The sequence below is a fragment of the Pan troglodytes genome, chromosome 7 (assembly GCF_028858775.2).
Source record: "Pan troglodytes isolate AG18354 chromosome 7, NHGRI_mPanTro3-v2.0_pri, whole genome shotgun sequence".
NCBI classification, from domain to species: domain Eukaryota; kingdom Metazoa; phylum Chordata; class Mammalia; order Primates; family Hominidae; genus Pan; species Pan troglodytes.
The window spans coordinates 21348798-21376700 of record NC_072405.2 but is presented as its reverse complement, the minus strand read 5'-3'; the positions used below and the strand labels follow the sequence as shown (position 1 = coordinate 21376700).

Genomic DNA, 27903 nt, shown 5'->3' with positions numbered 1-27903 from the left:
CTGCGTAGCTGGGACTACAGGCACCCGCCACCACGCCTGGCTAATTTTTGTATTTTTAGTAGGGACGGGGTTTCACCATGTTGGCCAGGCTGGTCTCGAACTCCTGAGCTCAGATGATCTGCCTTCCTTGGCCTCCTAAAGTGCTGGTATTACAGGCGTGAGCCACCATGCCCAGGCTGTTACATACAGTATTTTTAAAGGGAAGAACCTTTCCTGCAGGAAGAACCTTGCATTTTTGTAAGTAATTGTTCCTTCTCTCACTATGGCATTTGAATGTAGAAATCTCATTTTTAAAAATTTTTTTATAAGTTTTTTTTTTTTTAGATAGAGTCTCACTGTATTGCCCAGGCTGGTCTCGAAGTCCTGGGCCCAAGCAATCCTCCCACCTCAGCCTCCTGAGTAGCTGCGAATACAGGCAGAAAGCTCTTTTTTCTTTTTATATTTTTTGTAGAGATGAAGTCTCGCAATTATTGCCCAGAGTGGTCTTGAACTCCTGGCCTCAAATGATACTCCCACCTAGGCCTCCCAGAATGCTGGGGTTACAGGTGTGAGCCACCTCGCTTGGCCTCAGAAAGTTCATTTTTAAGGAGAGGTGGTTACTTCTCTATCTGTTTCCTCATGTGTTTATCTCAGAGATATTAGTAATCCACATTTTAGGATCAATGTGAGGTGTAAATGAATTAATATGCACTAGCGCTTAGACAGGGCCTCATGCATATTAAGCACTCAGTAAAGTGACCCATTGATATAGAACTGTTGAGAGGTAAATGGGAAGACTGCATGGAGGAGGTGGCATTTAGTTGGGATCTTGAAGGATGAGTGAAATTTCATCTTCAGCGTTTCAGGCCAGATAATTCACTGAAGTGCAGTGTGTGTGGAGATGAGCACCAAATTTACTTTGGCTAGAGTGCTTGGGTACAGGGAGCTGAACAATTAGGTTGGATGCCAAGTGGAGAGCCTTGAAAACCTTGCCAAGGTGTTTAGACCTTTTTTTTTTTTTTTTTTTTAGACAGGGTCTTGCCCTGTTGCTCACGTTGGAATGCAGTAGTGTGGTCACGGCTCACTGCAGCCTCCACCTCTGGCTCAAGTAGGTCCTTCCACCTCAGCCCCTCAAGTAGCTGAGACAACAGGCATGCGCCACCATGCCTGGCTAATTTTTGTGTTTTATGTAGAGATGGGGTCTCCCTATGTTGTTCAGGCTTGTCTTGAACTCCTGGGCTCAAACAGTCCACCCAACTCTCCCTCCCAAAGTGCTGAGACTACAAACGTGAGTCACCGCACAGAGCCAAGTCCTCATTCTTTACGCGTGGAGCTCCAGTGAAGTTTGTGAAGGAGAGAGAAGATTAATACTATAACTCAGAAAGTTTGATGAGCCAGGATTGATGGACAGATTCTCTTAAGAGAGGGGTGTTTTACAGACCCAGAGTTTTATTAATAGTTAGATTAGAGAGAAAGTAATGGTGTGAATCGGGGAATGAAACTGTGTACTCGCATGTAGATATAGGTTCATTTCACATTAAAAAAATAAAAATAATTGATTTTTAAAAATTAGTACGTACATTGGATTGTTAGTACTTTCTCTTGACCTATGAATTGGAAAGTGTAGGCGTGCAACAAGTATTCCATTTTCTGAAAAATATGTGACAACTTTTTACAGTTTTCTAATTCTGATTTCTACAAAAACAGTGGGTTAGGGTCTCATTTGAATGCAGCCTAAGTTTTCAGAGTGGACTCTTTGTGTTGGTAAAATAGTCATATGCTTGTCTGTTTCCCATGGTTTCATATCAAAAGGAAAGACAAATTGTCATTTTTTTTAGGGTGAAGAAGAGAAAGGGTAAGATGACTAGATCTCTGCTGTTTGGGGAGTACTGTGTTTTAGCCATTGTATAAACTGTTAATTAAATTATCTGCTGAAGAAGCAAACCTTCGCCTGTTTACATTCTTTCTAACTAAGTGGCCCTAAGAGTGACTATTTTGACACAGCTTTTCTGATCAGTTTATGATCATTTGGAGTCATTTTATTTGTTAGAAAGGGCCATTAGAAAATAAGAGAGACAGCCAGGCACAGTGGCTCCTGCCTCTATCTCAGCTACTTGGGAGGCAGAGGTGGGAGGATCATTTGAGCCCCGAAGGTCGATGCTGCAGTGATCTAGGATCATACCACTGCCCTTTAGCCTAGGTGACTGAGCAAGACTCTGTCTCAAAAAAAAAAAAAAAAAAAAAAAAAGAGAAAGAGAACAAGAAGACAGGAATATGCATTTTTGTGTTGCTGAAATCACATGGGACCTTAAATAAATACTTTGTAAAGTTATTATATAAAAAATATAAAGATTGCTTAAAAAACTAGTATCTTACATCTTCCATGCCTCTTGGCATGAAACTATTTCTCTTGGTAAAGCAGGAGCATGCTCTGGCAGGATTGGCTAGTGAATTGGTATCTAATTAAGGCTTTTGTATGTGGGCTCACCTACTGCCGTGTCTGACTATCGTCAAAAAAGGGCGGGCATTGAGAATTTTTGGTTACTCACCACTTATTAAGTTAAATATTAAGAAAGCAAGCACATTTACTTTTTAACAATCTATTGTTCAATGTCTAACAATCTGTTCAATGAAAATAACCTCTAAGTAGCCACATGAAATGAGTTTTTAAAATATTTTTAAAGACAAGCAGCCTTTTTTCTTTCCATATCTATCTTTTGAGGGAGGGGGCAGGCACACAGATAGGGCAAAAGTAATTTCCTCTTTTTTTTTTTCGGTTACAGAGTCTTACTCTGTTGCCCAGGCTGGTGTGTAGCAGTACCATTGAGGTTAACTGCAGCCTCAGCCTTCCAAGCTGAAGCAATCCTCCCACCTCAGCCTCCAGAGTAGCTGGGACTACAGGAGCACACCACCACACCTGACTAATTTTTGTAATTTTTTTCTTTGGTAGAGACAGGGTTTCGCCATGTTGCCCAGGCTGGTCTTCAACTTCTGGGCTCAAATGATCCTCCCACCTCAGCCTTTCAAATGCAGGGATTATAGGCGTAAGCCACCACACCCAGTCTAATTTCCTTATTTTTTAAAATAAAATATTGAGCTTGTATATGTTTTTCCAGCAATATAGTTTTCTAGGAAGTGTCTGTTTTATAATTTTACTTAAAACATCTTTATTTCCTTGCTGAGACAAAATGTGAATATATACATACGAAAAAAAAGTAAGCTCAAATAATTGACTTTGGACAATTCTACACTTTTATTCAGTGTAAATATCGAAGTTCTTCCACACTGATGTCACTATCATTCGCTCCCAATTCGGTCCTAAGTCTTGGGTTGAATAATGCTACTTTCACTGCTGCACTGAAAAGATTCATGAAGTTAATTTTGCCATGCTATTTATTTCCAGGCTACTGCCATAATCGTTTTTAGTTTGGGTATTAAGAACTCATCAGGAGATGGCAGGTTATTTTTTTTCTCTTTCCTGTGTTCATTGATCAAATTCCCACTTGCTTTAATGAATTTGGATTTGCTTAATTACCTTTCTTCAAAGGCCAAGGAACTCAGGAAATAATAGGTGAAAAAGTGCTTTGAAAACATAAAGTTACTAGACAAAAATAAGATGTGTTACACTTCTAATATGAACTATTAGTCTCCCACTTGCTTGAGAGAGATGCTTAATGAAGATTTGAATCTGGCATAAATTATGCAATGTTGAGACCTTTATAAATGAGTGAACAGACTTGTGTAACTGAGTACTCTCATGGCCTGAGGAAGGTGGGAGGCAGAGTTGAAAGGAATATTCTTTGTGCAAGCAGAGACACTAACTAAGGTTCCCAGGACCTCCTCGGCGAGTCAGTTTTAACGGGATTGTAAATATGTGCTCCAGTGAGTTTTAACACAGTGTGTCAGTTGCTCTTGGCCTTTCTGTTTATCGATTCTATCTACAAGATGTGAAACCACAGGGAGGTGGAAGCTTTATTAGCCATTTCTGCCTGCCAAGATTGTGGGATTTACTGACTTCGTGCCCTCCATGTTCCTTGACAGCCTGGGCCTCTCCTACTGGATTAATACCTGATGAGTACCTGAGCACTCAACAGTGAAACAACACAAGGTCAGGGGCTTTGGAAACGCCCAACCCCTGGGTGTCAGAAAGCCTGTGACTTTACTCAGATAAATTCTGTTTTAGCGAGTTGGTGAAGGTACTCTGTGGCCTTTTGTTGAAGTGAAAAGTAGTACAATAGGCTGGCCAGGCTTCAAATGAGTTATTAAATCTCTCTTCAACTTTCTCATGATGCCTTATTTTCATAACCATTTGTAACCAGAGCACTTCAGAAGCAGCACAACATGAGAAACTCACTCCGAGGACCCCATTTCTATTTTTCGTAAAGGGAAAATACATCCTCATGTACGTGTGAAAAAACTGGAAACGATGCATACAAAATGTAAACCATTCGAATTAAGCGTGTATGTCTGTTTGCTTATCCGTATTTTCTATGGGAGTCATGTTTTGCTTGTATCATAAAACCAAAGCTTATTCAGGAAAAATAAGCATGCCGAGGTACACACGGCTAATTTTGTCTTTCTTGTGTTCTGTTCTAGAAATTGAAGCCAAGGAAGCTTGTGATTGGCTACGGGCAACTGGTTTCCCCCAGTATGCACAGCTTTATGAAGGTAAGCTGGGAATGCCACTTTTTAAAAGTTGGCATAATCATAATCCCTTGTTCGTGAGTATTACTGATCTATGACTTATTTTCAGCAGTTTTATCGTTTAAATGTTTTATTTAAAAAAAAAAATGTGGTAAGCATGCAAGACCCCCACCGCTGAAAACAAAAGCTAGCACCTTGGTAACAGGCCCATGCCACTCCCCCGTCTGCCGCCTGCCACTCCCTACCCAAAGTAATCAGCATGCTGAAGACTATCATTTTCTTGCTTTCTTTTTATATAATTCTACTGCATTTCCTGAAAAGTACATTTTTACAAAGTAATTTTTACCTTTATAAAAAGGGTACTGTGTCATATGTAATTTCGTGGGGTTTTTATTTTTCACTTAATATTGTATTGTTAAGATTTTTCTATACTATATGGGCCTGTTATGCATTTGCTTTGGCTGCTGCGTAATACACCATTGTGTATTACGCAAGAAACCACTGTTTATTCATATCCACACTCTGGTTGGTGGGTATTTTGGCTTTCTCTGTTTTGCTTTTATAAGCTGTGCTGTTGTGAACATTCTTGCATCTATCTTTTGTGGTACATGTATAATGATTCATCTCGCTTCTATCCCTAGGAACAGAATTACTGGGTAATAAAGAATATGTATGTTCAATTTTACAATGCAAGCTTTTCGAAAGTGCCCGTACCAATTTTCACTCTTACCGATCTGTGTAACCACATTCCCTCAACGCTTGATATTGTCAGACTTTAATTTTTGCCAACCAAGTGGATATAAAATGATATACAGATTTTTGACTGCCATTTCCCTAATACTTCATGGTAATGAGCATTTATTCATGTCACTTGGCCACATTTGTTTGCTCACATTATGCTTCTCTTAATGATTTATAAGAGCTCTTTTTATTCTAAATACTAATCTTTCATTGGTCACGTGTTGCAGATATCTTTCCCACCATTTGTAATTAGGCATTTCACTTTTCTCTAGGTTGTCTTTTAATGAATATTATGTTTTCTGTGGCATTCAGTTTTTCAATTGAGAAAAATGGTTCAAAAAAAAAAAATAGGATCTGTGCTGAATTCTTAACATCTCATTTTCTTATCAGTGCCCTGGGGATTGCTTGGATACTGAGGTCATTCTCTCAGCTTCTGCGTACCCTGGGGAGTGCTTGTGCTCCCTGCATGTCAAGATAATAGGCTGTTCATTTATTTATTTATTTGTTTTGAGACGGAGTCTCGCTCTGTCGCCCTGGCTGGAGTGCAGTGGTGCGATTTTGGCTCACTGCAACCTCTGCCTCCCGGGTTCAAGCGATTCACCTGCCTCAGCGTCCTGAGTAGCTGGGATTATGGGCATGTGCCACCATGCCCGGCCAATTTTTGTGTTTTTAGTAGAGCCGGGGTTTTACCATGTTGGCCAAGCTGGTCGTGAACTCCCGACCTCAGGTGATCCACCCACCTTGGCCTCCCAAAGTGCTGGGATTACAGACATGAGCAACCACGCCTGGCCTAGGCAGTTCATTTAAATGGGAGTTTCATTATACTCTATATGAAGTCAATTTAAAATAATTACAGCTATGAACTAATGCATTCCATTTTATGGGTAACTTTCAAACAGAGGTTGGGTGAATAGTAAAGTGATTCCCAAGTTAGAATACGCGGTCTTCCTTATGTAGCCTAGACTGATTGTGATATTTTTTCCAAGAAGATGGATTCTGAATTGTTTTATTGTTAGACCGTGTAAAATATCTTACTGTTTCTTCATTCCAGAGAATATCTCCAATTTCTTTTGATTAACTTGCATGCTTATTTGGTGGAGTTGCTTGTCTTTCCTTTAGAGAGAAGTTTTAACCTGTTAACATTTAGAAGGGCTTTGGGGAAAGGGGGACCAGCATTCTATTGGATTTTCAATTCATAGCTCTACTGCAGATAAGGAAAGACAACTGCATTGGCAGTAACACCAAAGTGGCTGTCCTTTTGTTCTCCTATTTAGAAATTAAGTTTTCTTCAATTATGGTCGTTTTTGGCATTGATTTGCTGCCAGGTAGCACTTTCTTGTGTTATATATGTTTGCTAAGACCCAATTCCATTCCCTGTGTCTCCTCTGTCCTAATCCTAAAATGCAGGGTGCATTTGCACAAGTTACATTTGGGGTCCCTTCATGTTCCCAAGTCTTTTGAAGCATAAGCCTACTTTTGGGGTACACTGCGTATTGTTCTGGGCCATTGCCTCCCCCCATTTTTCCTGCCACTGTGTGCTGGGTGAGTACATACACCATACACCCCATACCAACCCACACATGTCCCCCTGTTAAGCTTGATTTGGGTACTTGGCGATTTATACTTCCTGCCTTTCAACCCACAGTGGAAGTTGAGTTCAGAGAGCGTCTTCTATACATCAGTAAACTATCATCTTTTAAAAGCCAGTCCTTTCAGAGAAGAGTCCAGGCAAATAAAAGAAAATTACTGATTTAATTCTTACACTCCTCACTTGCATTTAATACCTACCAGATTTTTTAAAAATTGTTAATTTGGATTAGAAAAGGAATCTAAAATATGGCTCTGGGTATACTAACTTAGAATTCCTAAAATAACATATTTACTTTCTCACATATAGGTAACAGGCATATGAAAATTTCAATTTACATTTATAGATCTGATGTTATACTCTGTAAATATTAAAAAATGTTCCTTAATATCAGCTCTGTTATTTCATCTTGGTGTGTATTAAGAGTCAAATATAGGCCAGGAATGGTGGCTCATGCCTGTAATCCCAGCACTTTGGGAGGCTGAGGTGGGAGGATCGCTTGAGGCCAGGAGTTCAAGGCCAACCTGGCCAACATAGTGAGACCGCATCTCTATTTTAAAAATTTAAACAACAACAACAAAAAGCAAAATACAGTGTCAACAACCTTCAAACAATGTTACGACCTGTCTTGCTTCATTTACTAATGCTCTAGTTTCCATTGACTATAAGTCTTTCTATTTCCATTATAATGGTTCCACGAATCATTTGTCTAAGAGAGACTTGGTCTATAAATTAGTGAAGAAATGTCATTCTGTGATACTAAATTTTATGTATTCATGAATCTCTGGACTATAGCCACTTCCTTGGTCTGCCTATATTATCATTTAGGGAACAATGTCAGTAATCCAACTGTAGCCTTCAGAAAAAAAAGGATAGACTATAACTTTATACTCATTCTGATATATTATCTCTAGAAAATAGATTACTAAGAATCAGAAATTCCATATCATTCCATAAAACCAGTAATCATAAGAAACAATAAAAACATAATGAACAGTTGTGCACCCGCAGGAGCTGGAACAGGACTAATTACCTGCATCTCCAAAACTGCTGACAGCCATGTCTATTCCACTGTGTGGCATTAGCCATTTTGAAGGCCAAAGGGATTTTTTTATTTTTTATTTATTTTTTTCAGATAGGGTCTCACTCTGTCATCCAGGCTGAAGTGCAATGGTATTATCAGAGTTCACTGCAGCCTCAAACTCTGGGGCTCAGGTGATCTTCCACCTCAGCATCCCATGTAGCTGAGACCACAGCCCGCATGCCACCATGCCCAGTAAATTTTTTTTAGATTTTTTTTGTAGAGACAAGGTCTCGCCATGCTGCTCAGGCTGGTCTCAAACTCCTGAGCTCAAATGATCTTCTGTCCTTGGGGCCTCCCAAAGTGCTGGGATTACAGATGTGAGCCACAGTGCCCAGCCAAAGAGAATTTTTTAGCTTGTGGTGATTCTAGTTTCCTGCTGTGATGACTGATTTCACCCAGGTCTGGTCCAAAGAGTTACCCCACACCGAGACACTCCTCTTCCTGGTATTGTAGTAGCACTCTACTGAGGAGGCCCATGATTTGCCCTCATAGTTGGGACTCCAAGAGGGTGATAACTTGCCTTTATCCAGTGGCAGTTTCAGAGCTGTTGTAAATATCCACAGCGGCTACCTCCGCTCTCCTTTTCTCGGGTATATTTACTTACCAAGGGATCTTTTTATGTAGTGCAGACAAAGGAATTCCTCCATTGAGTTGACTGTTTTCCCCCTCTCTGGTTTTCAGTTCTGATACAGCTTCTTCGTTGTCTCGAGAGAACTGAATGAACTCTTCTACAGATGAAAGGATTTGAGATTCTGTTGTTCTATAGCAACTTTATAGCTAGCCCTTTCTTTTTAGGGGAGTTATATCAATTCCTGCAAGGCCATATTGCAGTGCTAATATTTGTTTTTAAAAAGCATATCTTGAATTCTCCTTAGCTCTTGATGCCATGTGAGTGGATTACATTCCATTTCCTACCACTTTTCATTGTTCTCTAGATCTTTCTGTGGCTCATTTTTCTTTCCGTGACCTTTCCCTGATCACACGTGAGCAAAGACACACACGCATACACACAGCCCAGCCACATTAAAAGGGAGCATTCTTCTGACAGTCATTGTGGCTTAAATTATAATTTCTACTGGGGACTCATTGCCTGCTGATTTGTTTAAAGGTATAACAATGTTCTGAACCACTTCTCCTTGACCAGAAGCAATATTTTGAGTTTCCCCTACATTAAAGCCAAAGCTCCTTTAGGACAGTGATGCCCGATTGGCTTGAATTGCCTTATAGTCCCATAGAACTTGACGGGGAATGAGGTGTCCTACAGTAGGTGCTCAGTATATTGCTGAAGAGTTTTATCCCTGCTTTGGTAAACTGGGCTATTTGGCAAATTGGGTTTTAGCTGCTCAACAAATACATTTGTTTATTTTTCTCATAGATTTCCTGTTCCCCATCGATATTTCCTTGGTCAAGAGAGAGCATGATTTTTTGGACAGAGATGCCATTGAGGCTCTATGCAGGTAAATGGACACGTTTTGAGTGTTTTCCTTTTTTATTTTTTAAGAACACAGTACTTCTCACGAAGATAGGCTTTGTTTGCTTTTGTTCTTGCTAATCGTGTTAGGTTTTTATTGGCAAACCGTATAGTGATCATAGACCTTTTAATTAAAAACTAAGTAAAATATTGTTATTTAGTATTGCCATTAAAATAGCATCCACGCTGTCCTAGGAAGTACTCAAACAATAGCATTCCATATTTGATATAATTGGTGAAACAAGTAACAACTCTCAGGTGGTTTGGAAACTTGGATTAAGGTTTCCTGAAAGGGTGCGATGGAAATTTAGCATGTTCAGAGGAATAAATGGGGGGTGGCATATAAAGACAGGAGCATCATTTGAATTCCAAGAAAGCTCCTCTCAACCTCTTCAGTTTCCCCTCGTATAAAATAATGATAGAACGAAATAAGGCTATAAAATAACTCAGCACGGTCTTTAACATATAGGCAACAGACAGTTAAATGATGTGAAATTGAATAAAACCGTCAGAAATTCTTGATCATTGTGCTTTTGGGTCTTCAAGCTGAGAGGCAGCTTATAGGTTTTAGTGAGGTGGAAGTAATAAAACCTGTAGCAGATGATGATGGGACACTGATAATCCTTTCAAGCTCTTCATGACATGTCTACTCATTTTAAGTTTTTCATCCTTTCTAATTTTTCTCAAAAGCTAAAATCCCTAAAAGCTGAATTCTGGGGGAAAAAAATTATACACAGACAAAATTCACATAGGTTGATTTGATTATGAAACTAAGTATTATTTTAATTTCAGGGTTTTTTTGTTTTTTGTTTTTTTGTTTCTGTTTTTGTTTCTGTTTTTTTGAGAAGGAGTTTCGCTCTTGTTGCCCAGGCTGGAGTGCAATGGCGTGGTCTCGGCTCACTGCAACCTCCACCTCCCAGGTTCAAGTAAATCTCCTACCTCAGCCTCCCAAGTAGCTAGGATTACAGGCGCCCACCATCACGCCCAGCTAATTTTGTGTATTTTCAGTAGAGACTGGGTTTCACCATGTTGGCCAGGATGGTCTCAAACTCCTAACCTCAGGTGATCCACCCACCTCGGCCTCCCAAAGTCCAGGGATTACAGGCTTGAGCCACCGCACCCAGCCTGTTTTTTTTTTGTTCTGTTTTTTATTTTTATTTTTTTGTTGTTGTTTTTAAAGACAAGGTCTCACTCTGTCGCTCAGGCTGGAGTGCAGTGGCACAATCATGGTTCACTGCAGCCTTGACCTCCCAGCTACAGGTGATCCTCCCACTTCAGCCTCTGGAGTAGCTGGGACTGCAGGTGCACACCACCATACCCAGCTAATTTTTGTATTTTTTGTAGAGATGCGGTCTTGCTATGTTGCTCAGGCTGGTCTTGAACTCCTGGGCTCAAGCAGTCATCCATCTCGGCCTCCCAAAGTGCTGGGATTACAGGAGTGAGCCACCACACCCCATCTCGGTATTTTTTTCAAGTTGGAAAAACATCATGAAGGTAGAATGACACCCAATATTTCTTTCCTCTTTGTAGGCAAGGAAAGCAGTGGTAGTTCTGTTTTCTGCCTTTCTCGTAGAATACAGTGTTATTTGAAGCAGCCAAAGTAAGCAGTGCTTTGGGGCAGATAGATGGGATATTTAGAATAGTGTATGGACTAGACTGGTTCTCATGGTTTAAGAGAGGAAAAAACAAACAGTCCTCTTAACCACAGAAACGCTGTCACTTTTGTAGTCCAATTAAATGACTGATAGAAATGTACAGGGTGTGTACCCATTTTCTGAAAGAAACCTAATTCCAAGAACTTCACTGTGGAGTGTAATATCATTACTATATCATCGGGAATGAAACCAGATGCAGTTTTGGGAGGGGAAGGAGTCTGCATCTGGAATATGAACTACTCCAGACATTTTTTTAATGTTTTCATGCTTAGCTGTGGAGCAGAATTAATCTGTTTTCAATCCATCACTGGTGATCATGCATATGCATGAGGTCACTTCTGAGATGCATCTTAGGAAATATTTAAGCATTACGTCATTTCACGCAGTTAGAGAGTGGGCACTCTGGACAGCAGCAATAGCTTAGGAATTCTTGGGTCATAAAAATATCACTGCAGCATTTCAGGCCAAAGGGTCATGATTAAATTCTTGAATGCTTTTTCAGAATATCAGTTTGAAATGTTGTTTTCCATTTCTGGGAAAAAAAGTATCCTCTGTACTTTGCAATTTACACTGGCTCTGAGTACCTTTTGAGAAGCCACCTTTCTCTGAAGCAAGTAAGTCTGTGCTGCTAGATCTTTGGTGAAAAGAAAAGCCTAGAAGAAGCAGATTCTGCCACATATGCTAGTTGGGCTTCAGTTTTCTCTCCTGCAAAGAATAACATCTCATAGGAAATGCAGTGATGGATGTCAGAGCGCTTTAAAAATTAAATTATCAGGCCCCAATTTGAGTATGTGCAGAAAGGCCTAGGGTTGGATTTTCTTTTTTAAAAAAGGAAATTCTTCAGAGTTCACAGTAATAGTCATCAACTGGTTTGTAATGGAAAACCCCAGGGCTGTTGTCCACATGTCCACATAAATGGACTTTTCATGAAAATGATGCCCCTTTAGAGAGGCCTAAACAAATGTTCAGAAGAAAAGGGACCTCTATCGGGTGTATTTCAAGCACCTTCCTTTATTTTACTTTTTTATTTTTTTGAGATGGAGTCTCACTCTGTCGCTCAGGCTGGAGTACAGTGGCATGATCTCGGCTCACTGCAACCTCCGCCTCCCAGGTTCAAGCAACTCTCTGCCTCAGCCCCCTGAATACCTGGGATTACAGGCACCCACCACCACGCCCAGCTAATTTTTTGTATTTTTTTTTAGTAGAGATGGGGTTTCACCATACTGGCCAGGCTGGTCTTGAACTCCCGATCCACCTGCCTTGGCCTCCCAAAGGGCTGGGGATTACAGGCGTGAGCCACCGCGCCCAGCCAGCACCTTTCTTTAAAACGTAGTACAAGTTCTGAGCTGTCAGCTGCATAGTGTAGATGAGACAGTTGTTGTTCTGATTATGTGGTAGTCACTTCATTTGCTAGACCTGCCTCTTCCAAATACCTTCTTGGCCTATGGAATTCAAGGGCCAGCAAATAACGAAGCTACAGTTTTATTTGAAATTTTGCCCTGTGATTTAGAAGTTCTCTCTAGACTGACAGACTTTTTATAGACTTTTGTCTTTGCCTTGTTGATATTTTCTGAACAGTTGATTTTAAATACATGTGGTAATATGGTTGCAGAAATTCAGCTTAAACATTTTACAAAATCTTTCCCACCTACCTCCTCTCCTTGTACTGGACCATATTTTATGCAGGGATCTTATAAGTGATCTCGTATATACTCTAGCATTATTCTTAGTTTAGAGTGTTCATGTACCTGTGACATTTACAGATCTTACAGCTCCTTTGGTCAAGAAGTAAGTAGGAGCTTCTTTTTCTACTCAGGGCAAGAAGACTTGTAGACTTAGTGGGTTTTATGAGAACAATGACGTAGTCTTAAATATAAAGTTTGGCAATAACCAAAAGTTACAAGTGTGGGACTATAGATTTTTTGGATTTAGATTGCTAACCAGCATTTTTACATTCACACTGCAAGGGGTTCATGTGTCTGTTCCCTTGGAGAAACGGCTTTGGCCTGATCTTGCTAGCTTTACTATATAATGCAATTCCAATGATAAGGCCAAGATTATGAGAGCTATACTCAATAGTAATCCTGGAGGAGTGATTCGCTTTGTCTTGAAGCATGTGCAGGTAGTATTGTGAACTGTGATTCACTACGAGGATACCTCTTGTGAAATGTTCTTTCTATTGCTTGCCTTCCTACAGCTTCTGAAAACTATTCCAAATTGCTATTTTCCTTTGGAATTAAAAATGACTCCTTCTATAAACACAGCAAAGAAGTATGTACATCAAGTGACAGTTGTATAATGAAAAATAGATTTCCACACTGTCACCTGCAATATTCACTTTGTTGTAAAGCAGTCCATCAGATGCCTGAGCCATGCAAAGCAGCCCACCTTAGAGCAGATTTTAACTTTGTCACAATTTCTGGTCTGTTAAAAGGTAAGCACGTAGCCGGGCACAGTGGCTCAACAATTTGGGAGGCCAAGATGGGAGGATCCCTTGAGCCTCCAGGAGTTGGAGACCATCCTGGGAAACATGGCAAGACCCCATTTCTATAAAAAATAACAAAAATTAGCCAGGCATGATGGTGCATACCTGTAGCCCCAGCTACTTGGGAGGCTGAGGCGGGAGGATCCTGTGAGCCCAGGAGGTCCAGGCTCCAATGTGCCATGATAGCACCATTGCATTCCAACCTGAGTGACCCTGTCTCAAAAAGAAAAGAAAAGGCTGGGAGTAGCATGTAATTTTTTAAAGCAATTGCACAGATTCCAAGAAAATATCTTTAAGAATTGTAACCATTTTTATCTGTGAGAGTCTTACTTGGAAAATTGTATCTTTCCCCCTTCTCCCTCTTCTCTTCTTTGTTTTTGGCTTGTTTTTACTTTTAATACAATGGGGCCCAGGTCCCCACCTGCTGTGCTTGTATCTGGGTTCCTGCAGCTCCATGCAGAGAAGCTCTTGAACCTTTGATAGGCCAGCCTTGCGCTCCTCCCTCTTCAGAGCAGGGTAGAAGTTGCCCAGGAGATAAGAGGGACACATTCCTGTGGAGCCCAGCCTGGGAGGGTCCTTAGGGGGATGGGAAAGGCCCAGACTTCTGGACGGATGGGTTACGCCCAGCATTTCAGCCACTGTGTGAGGAATCCCTTAGGGTATAAGTTGCTTTCATTTATTACTACCATTAATATTTATGTTAGAAAGGAACACAGATTGCCAGGCGCGGTGGCTCATGCCTGTGATCCTAGCACTTTGGGAGGCTGAGGTGAGCGGATTGCCTGAGCTCAGGAGGTCAAGACCAGCCGGGCAACATGGCAAACCCCCACTTCTACTAAAAATACAAAAAATTAGCTGGGCGTGGTGGCGGGCTCCTGTAGTCCCAGCTGCTCAGGAGGCTGAGGCATGAGAATTGCTTGAAACGGGGAGGCGGAGGTTGCAGTGAGCCACTGCACTCCAGCCTGGGCAATAGAGCAAGACTGTCTCCAAAAAAAAAAAAAAAAAGAAGAAGAAAAAGAAAGGAACATAGAAGTTACTGGGTTTGAGAGCCACCATGTTTTAATCGTGTGGACTTAGACAAGATCTGTGACCTCCCCAGGCCCCATTTCCTCATCTGTAAAATCTAGGTTAATCATAATATCTGTACCATAGGGTCGTTGGGAAGATGAAGTCATATATAGGAAGTGCCTAGCATAGTGCCTGGCCCGCAGTAGGCCTCGTTTGTGTAGCTGGAACTATGATTTGATATCAGTACTGTCTCTGTAAGGAAATAAGGTCCCAGCAGAGTACATTCTTTGGGGGTCCTCCAGGACAAATGAAAACCACAGAAACCCTAGGGTATAACTCTGGGCTTTAGGTCTGTAATGCCATTAGCTGGGTGCTACCAACATAAAAAGGTAATGTTGACCTTTATAGAACTGGCCTCCTGGGTCTTTTTAGTTTGACTAAAATCTAGATTTTGTGAGGCTAAACCCCTCTCCAGCCCCATAGGCCTCTGTGGCTAGTAAATTTGGTTATAAACACCATTCAACCATTAAAGCCCAAATGAAGTCAAGTGACTCTTTGATTACAGGTTTGATTAATGGAACCCAGACCTAAGACTAACTGTAACCATTCCGGATTCTTTAAATCTTGAAAGCATTTGAGAACTAAAACACTGTGGGTGGAAGTCATTTAAGTAATTGATACCCCCAATAGAGGGACCTTATATCCACTCATTTTAAAGTGTGCAGACTTTTTCTTAGTTATTTGTTTTCTTTTCTTCCCCATCAACAGAGAGAACTTTTCTGAACCTAGGCGCTCTGGGCTATCTTTATTTATTCTATAAACAGGCTACCACCTAAGGTATGAAGGCAAAATCGGGCTTATCAGGCAGGCGAAAATGCTTTCTATTCTGTTGCATCAACATTGTTAGGCAAACAGCAAGAACAGGATCAGGAAGATAAAGCCCTGAGGAGGTCTCACGGTTCCCAGGAATTTGTGTGAGTTAAATGATCTGATCTTATGAAAATGTAGAATTGCAATTCGTAGGAAAAACTGGAAAACTGGTGATAGCAGATGGCAAACAGACACATTACAGGTTCATTTGAGGAAGACTAAGTGATGATCATCTGGGAGATGGCAGGAAAATTGGGGCCTTGAAGGGCTGTCATTCATAGCTGTACATACCGTTTAGTTCAGCATATTTAAAGTGTTTCTTTTTTCAACTGTTGCTTTATTTCTCCATGAGGTTTTGGGTTTTTTTTTTTTGTAAGTATTTTATTTTCAACGAAACTAAATTTCCCTAATTTTAAATTGATATTGCTGTTTGGCAGAGGTGAAAGTATTGGTATCAAAATGACAATAGGATGCCTGTTGCAAAAAGAGTCTTACCTGAGTGCTTAATTTTGAACCCGGTAAGATTTGGATCCTTGAAGTTACAGTACGCAAATTCTTTAAATGATCATTTGCCGTGACTATAGCACACATTATATTGTCCTATAACAGGAAGCTGTTCTAAATATTGGATATTAAAGAGGGCTTCAATTTCCATTCTGTGCAAGGACTCTAAAATTTTAAACAGGCTGTCCAAGATTATGATTCATCGGAGATAACTAAAACTAATTTTTTAAATGTGAGTTTTGATTTGAAATACAAGACACTGTTTATTTTGCCAAAAACTACTTGGTTCTTTATTGCTGTTTTGCTGTTTCTATTTCTATGAAAGGAGACATCACAAACTTTTCTTTGCTTTCTTTCTTTTTTTTTTTTTTTTTTTTTTTTTTTTGACATGGAGTCTGGCTCTTTTGCCCGGGCTGGAGTGCAGTGGCACAATCTCATCTCACTACAACCTTCACCTCCCAGGTTCAAGCGATTCTTCCTGCCACAGCTTCCCGAGTAGCTGGCATTACAGGCACCCACGACCATGCCCAGCTAATTTTTGCATTTTTAGTAGAGTTGGGGTTTCGCCATGTTGGACAGGCTGGTCTCAAACTCCTGACTTCAAGTGATCTGCCTGCCTCGGCCTCCCAAAGTGCTGGGATTACAGGCATGAGCCACCGTGCCGAGTCACAAACTTTTCTTTCTTGGCTCCATGTGCGGCAGTCCATAATGGCTCAACCTAAGAGTTATTGGAAGAATGATTTTTCTTAGTAAGAACAACTCATTGAGAGTTGAAGAATCAGAGAGACTTGACAGTATCATAGCTGTGTGCCATTTCACACTAAAATATAAAAATTAAAGTGAAAAACTTACAAAACATAAAGGTATTTATTTATTTATTTATTTATTTATTTTGAGAAGGAGTCTCACTCTGTCGCCCAGGCTGGAGTGCAGTGGCGCTATCTCGGCTCACTGCAATCTCCGCCTCCCGGGTTCACGCCATTCTCCTGCCTCAGCCTCCTGAGTAGCTGGGACTACAGGCGCCCACCACCACGCCCGGCTTGTTTTTTTGTATTTTTAGTAGAGACGGGGTTTCACCGTGTTAGCCAGGATGGTCTCGCTCTCCTGACCTCGTGATCCACCCGCCTAGGCCTCCCAAAGTGCTGGGATTACAGGCGTGAGCCACCACGCCCGGCCAAGGTATTTTTAAATGACTCACTTTTTAAATAAGTTTCTAATACTCCTCTAGGTATTAGGTATTACTGAGTTTCAAGAAACTCCTTAAATATATGAATTGTTTAAAAACAGGTGTTTATCCACTCATTAGAGAGTGGTTGCCTATCTTTGCTAACGTTATTTCTTTGCTCTATAGGCGTCTAAATACTTTAAACAAATGTGCGGTGATGAAGCTAGAAATTAGTCCTCATCGGAAACGAGTGAGTATACAAATTGCATAATAGAATGAGGGGGAAAAGGGGCAAACAAAAAAGTGAATGATGTGTTTTGTAATAGGTTTTGTTTCTCCAGCTCTTAGTTTCTTGTTCCGTAAGCATCTACATCTTGAATGGTATCGCCTAGACTTGATAGCCTTATGTAGTTGAAGCCAATAGTTGCAACTAGTCCATTACATTATTTTATCTATTGTTTTTGACCTGATCACATCAGCTATTATTTTGCCTAATTACTAACTCAATGCCTATTACATAATAAAGGGATCATGCTTAAGGAATCCCAGTGGATTTTTGCATTGCTTATAGAGGAAATCAACTGAGGTTTATTTCCAACTCTTCTGTCTTCCCAAATATAACAATAACTGTGCTTCAAAGCTGTAGAGATGAAAGCGAAGGCCGATTTGTGCAATACTGAAGAATAATAAGAGATTTGGAGGGAGGAAAGGAATTGGAGGAGGAAGAGGAGAAGGCAGGAGATCCCACAAGTTTAGTCAAATGGTGGTACACAACCGAACTGGATGGTATTTCCTTCTGCGTGTGAGTTGTGAAGACTTTTTATGAGATCTTAGGAGAAGAGGTGGGTGTAGTACTGGGAGTAAGTGTCACAAATTAGAGTAAACAGGAATGAGTCTGTTCAAAGAACATATTTCTGACTTCCGGGTTCAAATTTTAATTATGCCAGAATCCCTGAGCTGCAAAAAGTTGCCTTCTTGGGGAGTTAAAGCTTTTAAACAAATGAACTGGAACCTCAGCGCCCACTGAGCTGTGCAGAAGAGTCCTAGAAGCCAGCGCTCCATGCTTGCCACTCATTGTCCTGTGAAACTTGGGCCACAGGATATTTTCCACACCAGTGGAAAAGACATGTATCATACCGACTTGTGCCCTTTCATATCCTGCCGAAAAGGCCAAGATGCAATAGTCCGTGTGACAGCTTATCCCTGAGTCCTGTACATAAATCGGGCATAATCAGCAAAGACGTTCCTTAGTGTTTATGAATGCCGCGAGCTGTCAGGGCTGGGTATTTGTGAAGCCTTGTTCAATTGGCTGGAGCATGACTGAGGTTGAAACTTCACAGGTCAGCTGTGGCCTGAGCGCTAGCCTTCATGTCTTGTGGGGGAGGGGAAGAAAAGGTACTGGTAAGAGTCTCCAAAGCACTGATAGTGGATTGAAGCTGCTTGATGACCCACCTTGATCCAGGGCCCCTTTACTCCGGTGGGAGACCTTATACATTTTTAGTGTCTAGAGATTTAAGTTGCCACTCTTCTTAGTGTTTGAAAACTACCTTTTTAATTGCAAGAGGGAATATAAACATACACCAACAAAAGACAGCACAATGGAAGGCAGCCCAGAGGCAGTCCTGCTCATTGCTGACTTCAGTTCAAAATATTTTGCATGCCTGGAATTTTCACCATCTCAGAGGTTTCCTCTGTGAGCAACTAAAGAACAGCCTATGGATCCCAGAGTTTCCATAAAATAGTTCTTATTTAACTTGCAACATTTGGTCAGGCACTCTCCTGTTAAATTCTTTAAATACATCTTTGTTATTTAAAGAACAAAACAAAACACCGGGCACTGTGGCTCATGCCTGTAATCCCAACACTTTGGGAAGCCCACGTGGGAGGATCGCTTGAGGCCAGGAGTTTGAGACCAGCCTAGGCAGCATAGTAAGACTACTGCTGTCTACAAAAAATTTAAAAAACAAAAAGAATATGTAAGTGGGGCTGGGCACAGTAGCTTATCCCTGTCACCGCAGCACTTTGGGAGGCTCAGGTGGGAGGTTCACTTGAGGTCAGCAGTTCAGAACCAGCCTGGGCAATACAGCCTGGACAACAGAGTGAGACCCTATTTCTAAAAAAAAAAAAAAAAAAAACTTTAAAATTAAAATCATGAAGTACAAGGGGGAAATTGATACTACTGGCATATTATGAGCAGCCTCCTGCTCATGCCCTGCTCCCTGCTGGCTGCCAGCCCCAGTGTGTGAATGGCTCCTTTCTGTCTTTGCAGAGTGACGATTCAGACGAGGATGAGCCTTGTGCCATCAGTGGCAAATGGACTTTCCAAAGGGACAGCAAGAGGTGGTCCCGGCTTGAAGAGTTTGATGTCTTTTCTCCAAAACAAGACCTAGTCCCTGGGTCCCCAGACGACTCCCACTCGAAGGACAGCCCCAGCCCCGGAGGCACACTGATGGACCTCAGCGAGCGCCAGGAGGTGTCCTCCGTCCGCAGCCTCAGCAGCACTGGCAGCCTCCCCAGCCACGCGCCCCCCAGCGAGGATGCTGCCACCCCCCGGACTAACTCCGTCATCAGCGTTTGCTCCTCCAGCAACTTGGCAGGCAATGACGACTCTTTCGGCAGCCTGCCCTCTCCCAAGGAACTGTCCAGCTTCAGCTTCAGCATGAAAGGCCACGAAAAAACTGCCAAGTCCAAGACGCGCAGTCTGCTGAAACGGATGGAGAGCCTGAAGCTCAAGGGCTCCCATCACAGCAAGCACAAAGCGCCCTCAAAGCTGGGGTTGATCATCAGCGGGCCCATCCTGCAAGAGGGGATGGATGAGGAGAAGCTGAAGCAGCTCAACTGCGTGGAGATCTCCGCCCTCAACGGCAACCGCATCAACGTCCCCATGGTACGAAAGAGGAGCGTTTCCAACTCCACGCAGACCAGCAGCAGCAGCAGCCAGTCGGAGACCAGCAGCGCGGTCAGCACGCCCAGCCCTGTTACGAGGACCCGGAGCCTCAGTGCGTGCAACAAGCGGGTGGGCATGTACTTAGAGGGCTTCGATCCTTTCAATCAGTCAACATTTAACAACGTGATGGAGCAGAACTTTAAGAACCGCGAGAGCTACCCAGAGGACACGGTGTTCTACATCCCTGAAGATCACAAGCCTGGCACTTTCCCCAAAGCTCTCACCAATGGCAGTTTCTCCCCCTCGGGGAATAACGGCTCTGTGAACTGGAGGACGGGAAGCTTCCACGGCCCTGGCCACATCAGCCTCAGGAGGGAAAACAGTAGCGACAGCCCCAAGGAACTGCAGAGACGCAATTCTTCCAGCTCCATGAGCAGCCGCCTGAGCATCTACGACAACGTGCCGGGCTCCATCCTCTACTCCAGTTCAGGGGACCTGGCGGATCTGGAGAACGAGGACATCTTCCCCGAGCTGGACGACATCCTCTACCACGTGAAGGGGATGCAGCGGATAGTCAATCAGTGGTCGGAGAAGTTTTCTGATGAGGGAGATTCGGACTCAGCCCTGGACTCGGTCTCTCCCTGCCCGTCCTCTCCAAAACAGATACACCTGGATGTGGACAACGACCGAACCACACCCAGCGACCTGGACAGCACAGGCAACTCCCTGAATGAACCGGAAGAGCCCTCCGACATCCCGGAAAGAAGGGATTCTGGGGTTGGGGCTTCCCTAACCAGGTCCAACAGGTAAGAACTTTTCTCCTGCCTCCGGGTGTGGGGCACCGGGGGTCAGAAAGACATTGCCTGTGCTTGTTCTGTGGGAGGAAATGGGATTAAGTCTGGCATTCTTAGCCATGTCCATTCCTAAGGAAGGTGTCAAACCAGGAAGCACCAAAATCCAAAGAAATCGATAGGATTGAATGGGTATAGAGTTCCGGTTGGGGAAGATGAAAAAAGTTCTGGAGATGGTTGGCAGAGATGGTCACACAATGAGAATGAACTTGGTGCCACTCAACTGCACATTTAAAAATGGTGAAAATGGTGCACTTTATATTGTGTATATTTTCCCATAATGGGGATTAAAGCATGGGATAGAAATCAAGTCCTATCAGTTCCTAAGATAAGATACCAGCAAGCAGCCCATTGCTAATGTTGCTTCTACCTATTAAAAAGCCCTTGGGCCAGGCACAGTGGCTCACACTTGTAATCCAATACTTTGGGAGGCCGAGGTGGGAGGATCACTTGAGGCCAAGAGTTTGAGACCAAGCTGGACAACATAGGGAGACTCCATCTCTACAAAAAATTAAAGAATGAGTCAGATGTGATGGCACAGGCCTACAGTCCTGGCTACTCAGGAGGCTGAGGCAGGAGGATCACCTGAGCCGAGGAGTTCAAGGCTGCAGTGAGCTGTGATGGCACCACTGCACTCCAGCCTGGGCAACAGAGCAAGAAAAAATAAAATAAATAAAATCAAATAAAAAGGCTTCACACTCACTTTCCTCTCCTCTTCTCTTGCAGGCACCGACTGAGATGGCACAGTTTCCAGAGCTCACATCGGCCAAGCCTCAACTCTGTATCACTACAGATTAACTGCCAGTCTGTGGCCCAGATGAACCTGCTGCAGAAATACTCACTCCTAAAGCTAACGGCCCTGCTGGAGAAATACACACCTTCTAACAAGCATGGTTTTAGCTGGTAAGAGTTTAAATGATCAGTCAACTGTCGTTGAAAATGATATTTTTGGTCAGTTCCTTGAGGTTGTCCCCATAGTAAAAAATGACACTTCTCTCCTTTATTAATATATTTCATCTGTCATCCTATGGCAATCACTCTCTGCATTTTTGTTTGTTTGTTTGTTTGTTTGTTTTGAGACAGGGTCTTGCTCTGTTACGTAGGCTGGAGTGCGGTGCAGTGGTGTGATCTCGGCTCACCGCAGCCTTGACCTTCTGGGCTCTAGCGATTCTCCCACCTGAGGCTCCAGAGTGGCTGGACTCCTGAGTAGGTGGGACTACAGTTGCTTTCCACCACACCCGGCTAGCTTTTTTTTTTTTTTTTTTTTTTTCTTTTTTCCTTTTTGTAGAGATGGGGTTTCACCATGTTAACTAGGCTGGTCTGGAATTCCTGGGCTCAAGAGATCCACCTGCCTCGGCCTCCCAAGTTGCTGGAATTACAGGTGTGAGCCACCACGCCAGCCACTCTCTATATTCTTGAGGCCACATTTGATATTGTTGAAGCCAGTGGAGTCTTAGGAAATTATCAGCGTGGGTGGGTTGATTGAGTTTTCAGCTCTTTGAGTGACAGATTGCCAGTTGATGGGGTGAGAATGCATTACTCTTGCATCACGTGGTATAGGCATCTCCTTCCCAATATTAAGAATAATCCACTATAAGTAAATATATGCACAGTATCAGATCGTATTTGTGGATGGAGGAAAAGGAAAACAATAAGATTTAATGAGACCATCTTTGAAATTCTTGATTTACAGTACCTGGTCTTATAACCGTATTCATGCCTGTTTTTAGAAATCATTTTGGGGCGGGTGTGGTGGCTCATGCCTGTAATCCCAGCATTTTGGGAATCTGACATAGGTGGATCACATGATGCCAGGAGTTTGAGACCAACCTGGCCAACATGGCGAAACCCCATCTCTACTAAAAATACAAAAATTAGCTGAGTGTGGTGGCATGCACCTGTAATCCCATCTACTCAGGAAGCTGAGGCATGAGAATCCCTTGAACCCAGCAGATGGAGGTTGCAGTGAGCCCCAAGATAAGGCTACTGCACTCCAGCCTGGGTGACAGAGTAAGACTCTATCTCAAAAAAAAATAATAATAATAATAATAAATTTGGATGTGAATATTTGTAGCGTCCACCTGTGCTAAAGAATTCAGGTTACTTTTTTTCTAGCAAAGACTGTCTAACAGTGAATAATTATTTTAAGGAATTCACCACTCTAACATATTATAGACTCAAATGTAGAGATGAAATGCATTGTACAAATTGTTCATAATTGCTTTGAAAAATATAGCTCCTTAGTATATAGAATGTGAAGGGTAGGCTGTAAGGCTAGATGGGTCATGGATATCACCTGATCTGGGTACATCTTAATTTTTCTGCTATCAGTGCCAAGCAGAGAAATGTTTCTAGATTGACATCTCAGTGCATTTTTCAGTGTCATCTGGGAATCCTTAAGTCTTTTCAGTAATCTGAGTGTTTATTATCCAGTCGCACAACTACCGTATTTGATAAAAATGGAGAAGCCGCCCATTTCATTAGTAGCACACTGTAGCAAACCCAAGTTGCTTGAGAAAGTCGGCAAAGCAAGGAAACTGTTCTTTTTGTCTCCAGCTCCTCCTCTCCTTAGGACTCATAGCAGATTTAACTTCAGCATCAAAGCACCTCCCGTTCAAAGGCTGTTATTATGTGAGCCTTGCTAAATACAGAAGTTGTTTGTTCTGAATGACAGAAATAAGTATTGACCGGTTTATCCTCACATGCTTCAGATTCTCGGTGGGGATCGTAATGTGTTCTTTTCACATTCCGCCGTCGGGCTTTTCTCCCCCGACAAAGCGAGTATTATGCACACTTATAGCCATGATACCATACACTTAACTGTATGGAAATACAAACTTAACTCTGCTCTTTCGTTTTACCTTTCCTGGAGCTATAAACAGTAACATGCCATGGCTGCTGGTGAGCATTCAAAAGGCAAAGCAGTCTGTCTTCTCTGGAGTTCCTCTGTGCTTAGAGTAATATTTTCCCTGCTGGCTATTTAAAACTGCATATTTTAGATTCTCATTTCGGAGTGGCCCACCCCCATCCCACCAAACCCTCAAGAATCTGAAAGTCCATAATACTTCTTGAGTTCTGGTCAGTGTTTCCAGTGACTCAAAACCAACTGTAAAAGCCTCACATGGTAGGATCTGTGGAGCAGGGAGGAATCCTACACAAGGTTCTTTTCCTGTTTGGCCTTGCCCTTTCGGGTCCTGTTCAGAGAGGTCATTTGGAGAGCTGGAATTTCTGCTTGACAGCCTGAAATGCATGACATGGGTTTCCTGCTGTTGCATATAGTGCTGGGGTGGACCTGGTTTCAGGACACCAGGGAGCCTGGGGTCAGCTCACAAAACCCCCCTTGTTCCTTTTCCATCTTCCTTTAGAAACCTAAAGATGTAATGTTCTCCGGGTCATCAGCAGCAGACTTTATTTTGACTTCAGGTCATTCACTGTTGAGCTCTGGAGTTGGCTCCCATTGTGTTAGGCTCTCATTGCTGTTTTCCCATCTTGTATTATCTGCGCCTTTTGACCCTAAGTGCTTTCGATCTCATCAAGAACTCAGAAGTGATTCTTACCCTTTTTTCAAGACAAAAGGGACCTTGTTTTTCACACTCTATCAGATGCACCTAATTAGGGTATTACATGTTGTTTTCTGCTTGTTCCTTCCTATACCGCCATTCTGTAAGGAAATCCATCAGCTTCCTTAAGACTGTAGACCCCAATTCTCCAGGTTCAAGGTGGAAGGACGCTCCTAACTTAGGAAATGGACCTGACAACCCCCACTCTTAGAAGATCTAGAACAGCACTGTCCAGGAGAACTGTCTGGATGATAGGAATGTTCTTTATCTGCACAGGCCAATAAAGTAGGTACTGAGCACAAAAGATGAAGGAGCACCTGAAGTGTGGCCAGTACCACTGGGGAACTGAATTTGTCATTTTGTTTAATTTAAATTTAAGTAGCCGCCACCATATTAGCACAGATCTGGAGCCCACAGGGTTTACCTGCAGAATTGGACAAGTGTAGACAGACAAGTGAACATGTCTCCCCCAACACCACCATCTCTGTGTTCTTTAACAGGGCCGTGCCCAAGTTCATGAAGAGGATCAAGGTTCCAGACTACAAGGACCGGAGTGTGTTTGGGGTCCCACTGACGGTCAACGTGCAGCGCACAGGACAACCGTTGCCTCAGAGCATCCAGCAGGCCATGCGATACCTCCGGAATCATTGTTTGGATCAGGTGAGAGCGCTGCCTGCGGGTCCACGTACTCAGGGGAGCTCGGATTACATGCAGCTTCTTCTAGTTGTGTGGTGTAAACACTGCGTCTGTGTGAATGTACCCCACACTTAGTGTTGTTCTTCCGACAGGTTGGGCTCTTCAGAAAATCGGGGGTCAAGTCCCGGATTCAGGCTCTGCGCCAGATGAATGAAGGTGCCATAGACTGTGTCAACTACGAAGGACAGTCTGCTTATGACGTGGCAGACATGCTGAAGCAGTATTTTCGAGATCTTCCTGAGCCACTAATGACGAACAAACTCTCGGAAACCTTTCTACAGATCTACCAGTGTGAGTGTCCTTTGATCTTAAGACTGTTGGCATTGGGGAAAAATGGGACCAACTGAAGCTTGTAGCTTCCTTGATAGCATTCTTTTTTTTTTGAGATGGAGTCTCGCTCTGTCACCCAGGCTGGAGTGCAGTGGCGTGACCTCGGCTCACTGCAACCTCTGCCTCTCAGGTTCAAGCAATTCTCCCACCTCAGCCTCCCAAGTGGCTGGGACTACAGGAGGGCGCCACCACGTCCGGCTAATTTTTGTATTTGTAGCAGAGATAGGGTTTCACCATATTGGCCAGGATGGTCTCGAACTCCTGACCTCAAGTGATCCTCCCACCTCGGCCTCCCAGAGTGCTAGGATTACAGGTGTGAGCCACCACGCCTGGCCTTGATAGCGTTCTTTTGACAAGAGAGTCTGCATGGTGACCTCTTGGAAACCCATGTCATCACCTTCTTCCTTGCCGCCTTGTTTGTGGAACAGGTTTCTGTATAATTATTGAATGATGTGAAAATAAATTTCCCAGTCTCTAATGACTGATGCAATTGTACGTTTTTACGTGTAAAATGAAAAGTTAGACTTTCATTAGTTTCTAGAACAGTGTTATCTGAGCTGGTCAGATAAAGATCAGGTACGAAGATATCTTTCTGTCTCCACCTTGTCTACAGAAATTTCAGTTGCTTCACACCCCTCTTGGAGGGCCATTGGATTTAAAATTTCACAGGTGTCTGTGTGTTTTATCTTGCTGTAAAATGAATAAATAATCTTTTTCTGTTATTCATCTCAGTCTCTGCCAGAAATACTTGGGAGAACAATACCCATGCCCTTCTTACTTTTATGTAAAGCTTAAAGAAAACAGTTGTCGAAATTAATGATCAAGATCAGGATTATGGCTTTTACAGCCTTGTGTTTTTCTTGGCTCAGTGTGGTATTACAGCAACGTAATTTAAAAGCAGCCTCTCTTAGCGCTCAAATTGTCTCTAGGACTGGCATAATGGACTTTATTTTATGAGAAATGGAGGTGGTCTGGATTATTTCATTGGTTGTTTCATCCTTTCATATTTTATAAAAACACAGGTCACATTTTCCTCGCCGAGGTATTTGTTATGTGTTGTAACCATGGAGCTGTTTAATCAGTTTGTCCCATGGAGCTACATTTGAGTGACTTGATTTTTCCACCACATGCTCTTTTAAAGAGTTGTGTATTCAAGGAGACCTGAAGATCGGGATCAGCATTTTCTACCTGTAGATTGTTTATGGGTTTATTTGCATTTTTATATATTTGCATATTCATATGCATTTTTATAACAGCCTCTCGAGCATGCTTTCTAAAACTTAAGAAATTACTAATTCAGTGTATTTTATTTATTAATTGAACTGAACTGAATATTTTCAGTTCAGTTCAATTCAGAACTGAATATTTTAGCAGCTTTTCCCACTTCAAGAAGGAACAAATCAGTTAAACTCATGCAAATCTCCAGAGATACTGAACATTTTGTACTCAAGGCTGAGAGATCTCTGTTCTTACGTTCTTGTACATATCTCAGATAAGATTTTTCATCAACACTAAACAAAAGTGTATAGTGTTTTCAGTAATTGAGATTGATAAATTAGGGATTTTTTTTTTTCATGCTTAGGAAAGAAAAAACTATTCTGTAAACTAAAAGAGCAGGCATCCTCTAGAGCCGAAATCTGAGGTGGATTTAAGAGTGCTTGGGTATTGTGGGTGTTTAAAATTTTTTTCACTCCTTCATGAGGCAGGAAATACTTGAGGATAGTGACGCCGGTGGCAATTCATAACTTTTACCGTATTAACCTCTAGTGCACTTTCTACAAGTGCTTGTTCAGTACTGGGCTGAGGTATTTGATGCTGATATTTGCTCTGGGACATTTCCTTGCAATGTCCATGCAAATTCACCAAGCTGATGGGGAAAGTGCTGGTGTCGTGCAGATGTGCCCAAGGACCAGCGCCTGCAGGCCATCAAGGCTGCCATCATGCTGCTGCCTGACGAGAACCGGGAGGTTCTGCAGACCCTGCTTTATTTCCTGAGCGATGTCACAGCAGCCGTAAAAGAAAACCAGATGACCCCAACCAACCTGGCCGTGTGCTTAGCGCCTTCCCTCTTCCATCTTAACACCCTGAAGAGAGAGAATTCCTCTCCCAGGTACGGTCTGCATGGGAGGTGCATGCACACAGGGGGCAGCCTACATTCTTCCTAGGACTCTCTGTAGCTGTGGTTTTGTGGGACTCTTTCCTGAAACAAGCAAGAAGGTTAGACCGCTGTATTAGTCCATTCTCACACCGCTAATAAAGACATACCTGAGACTGGTCTGTTGGCGTGCATGAGAAAATAGTCTCACTGGACTTAACCCCCACAGACAAAATCCATCGAACTGATCCTTTTCCTCAGCTCTAAAGGAACTTGAAAAGTATTTCTTA

The 27903-nt window shown here is 42.5% G+C and overlaps 1 protein-coding gene across 10 annotated transcripts in view; it reads left to right on the top strand.

The window, feature by feature from the left end:
- DLC1 (DLC1 Rho GTPase activating protein) overlaps window positions 1-27903 on the top strand; it is a 527396-nt gene that overhangs the window by 490517 nt on the left and 8976 nt on the right. For 7 of the 10 annotated variants that reach the window (XM_016959113.4, XM_016959114.3, XM_016959112.4 and 4 more), the window contains 8 exons: window positions 4576-4647; window positions 9412-9493; window positions 17381-17444; window positions 19464-20887; window positions 21659-21835; window positions 24993-25152; window positions 25281-25479; window positions 27415-27628. In XM_016959113.4, coding sequence (XP_016814602.1) covers window positions 4576-4647; window positions 9412-9493; window positions 17381-17444; window positions 19464-20887; window positions 21659-21835; window positions 24993-25152; window positions 25281-25479; window positions 27415-27628 — 2392 coding nt within the window. Of the gene's footprint in view, window positions 1-4575; window positions 4648-6771; window positions 6907-9411; window positions 9494-17380; window positions 17445-19463; window positions 20888-21658; window positions 21836-24992; window positions 25153-25280; window positions 25480-27414; window positions 27629-27903 lie in introns of all 10 variants that reach the window. The other 3 variants (XM_063816886.1, XM_063816885.1, XM_054656571.2) reach the window with 2 other exon arrangements.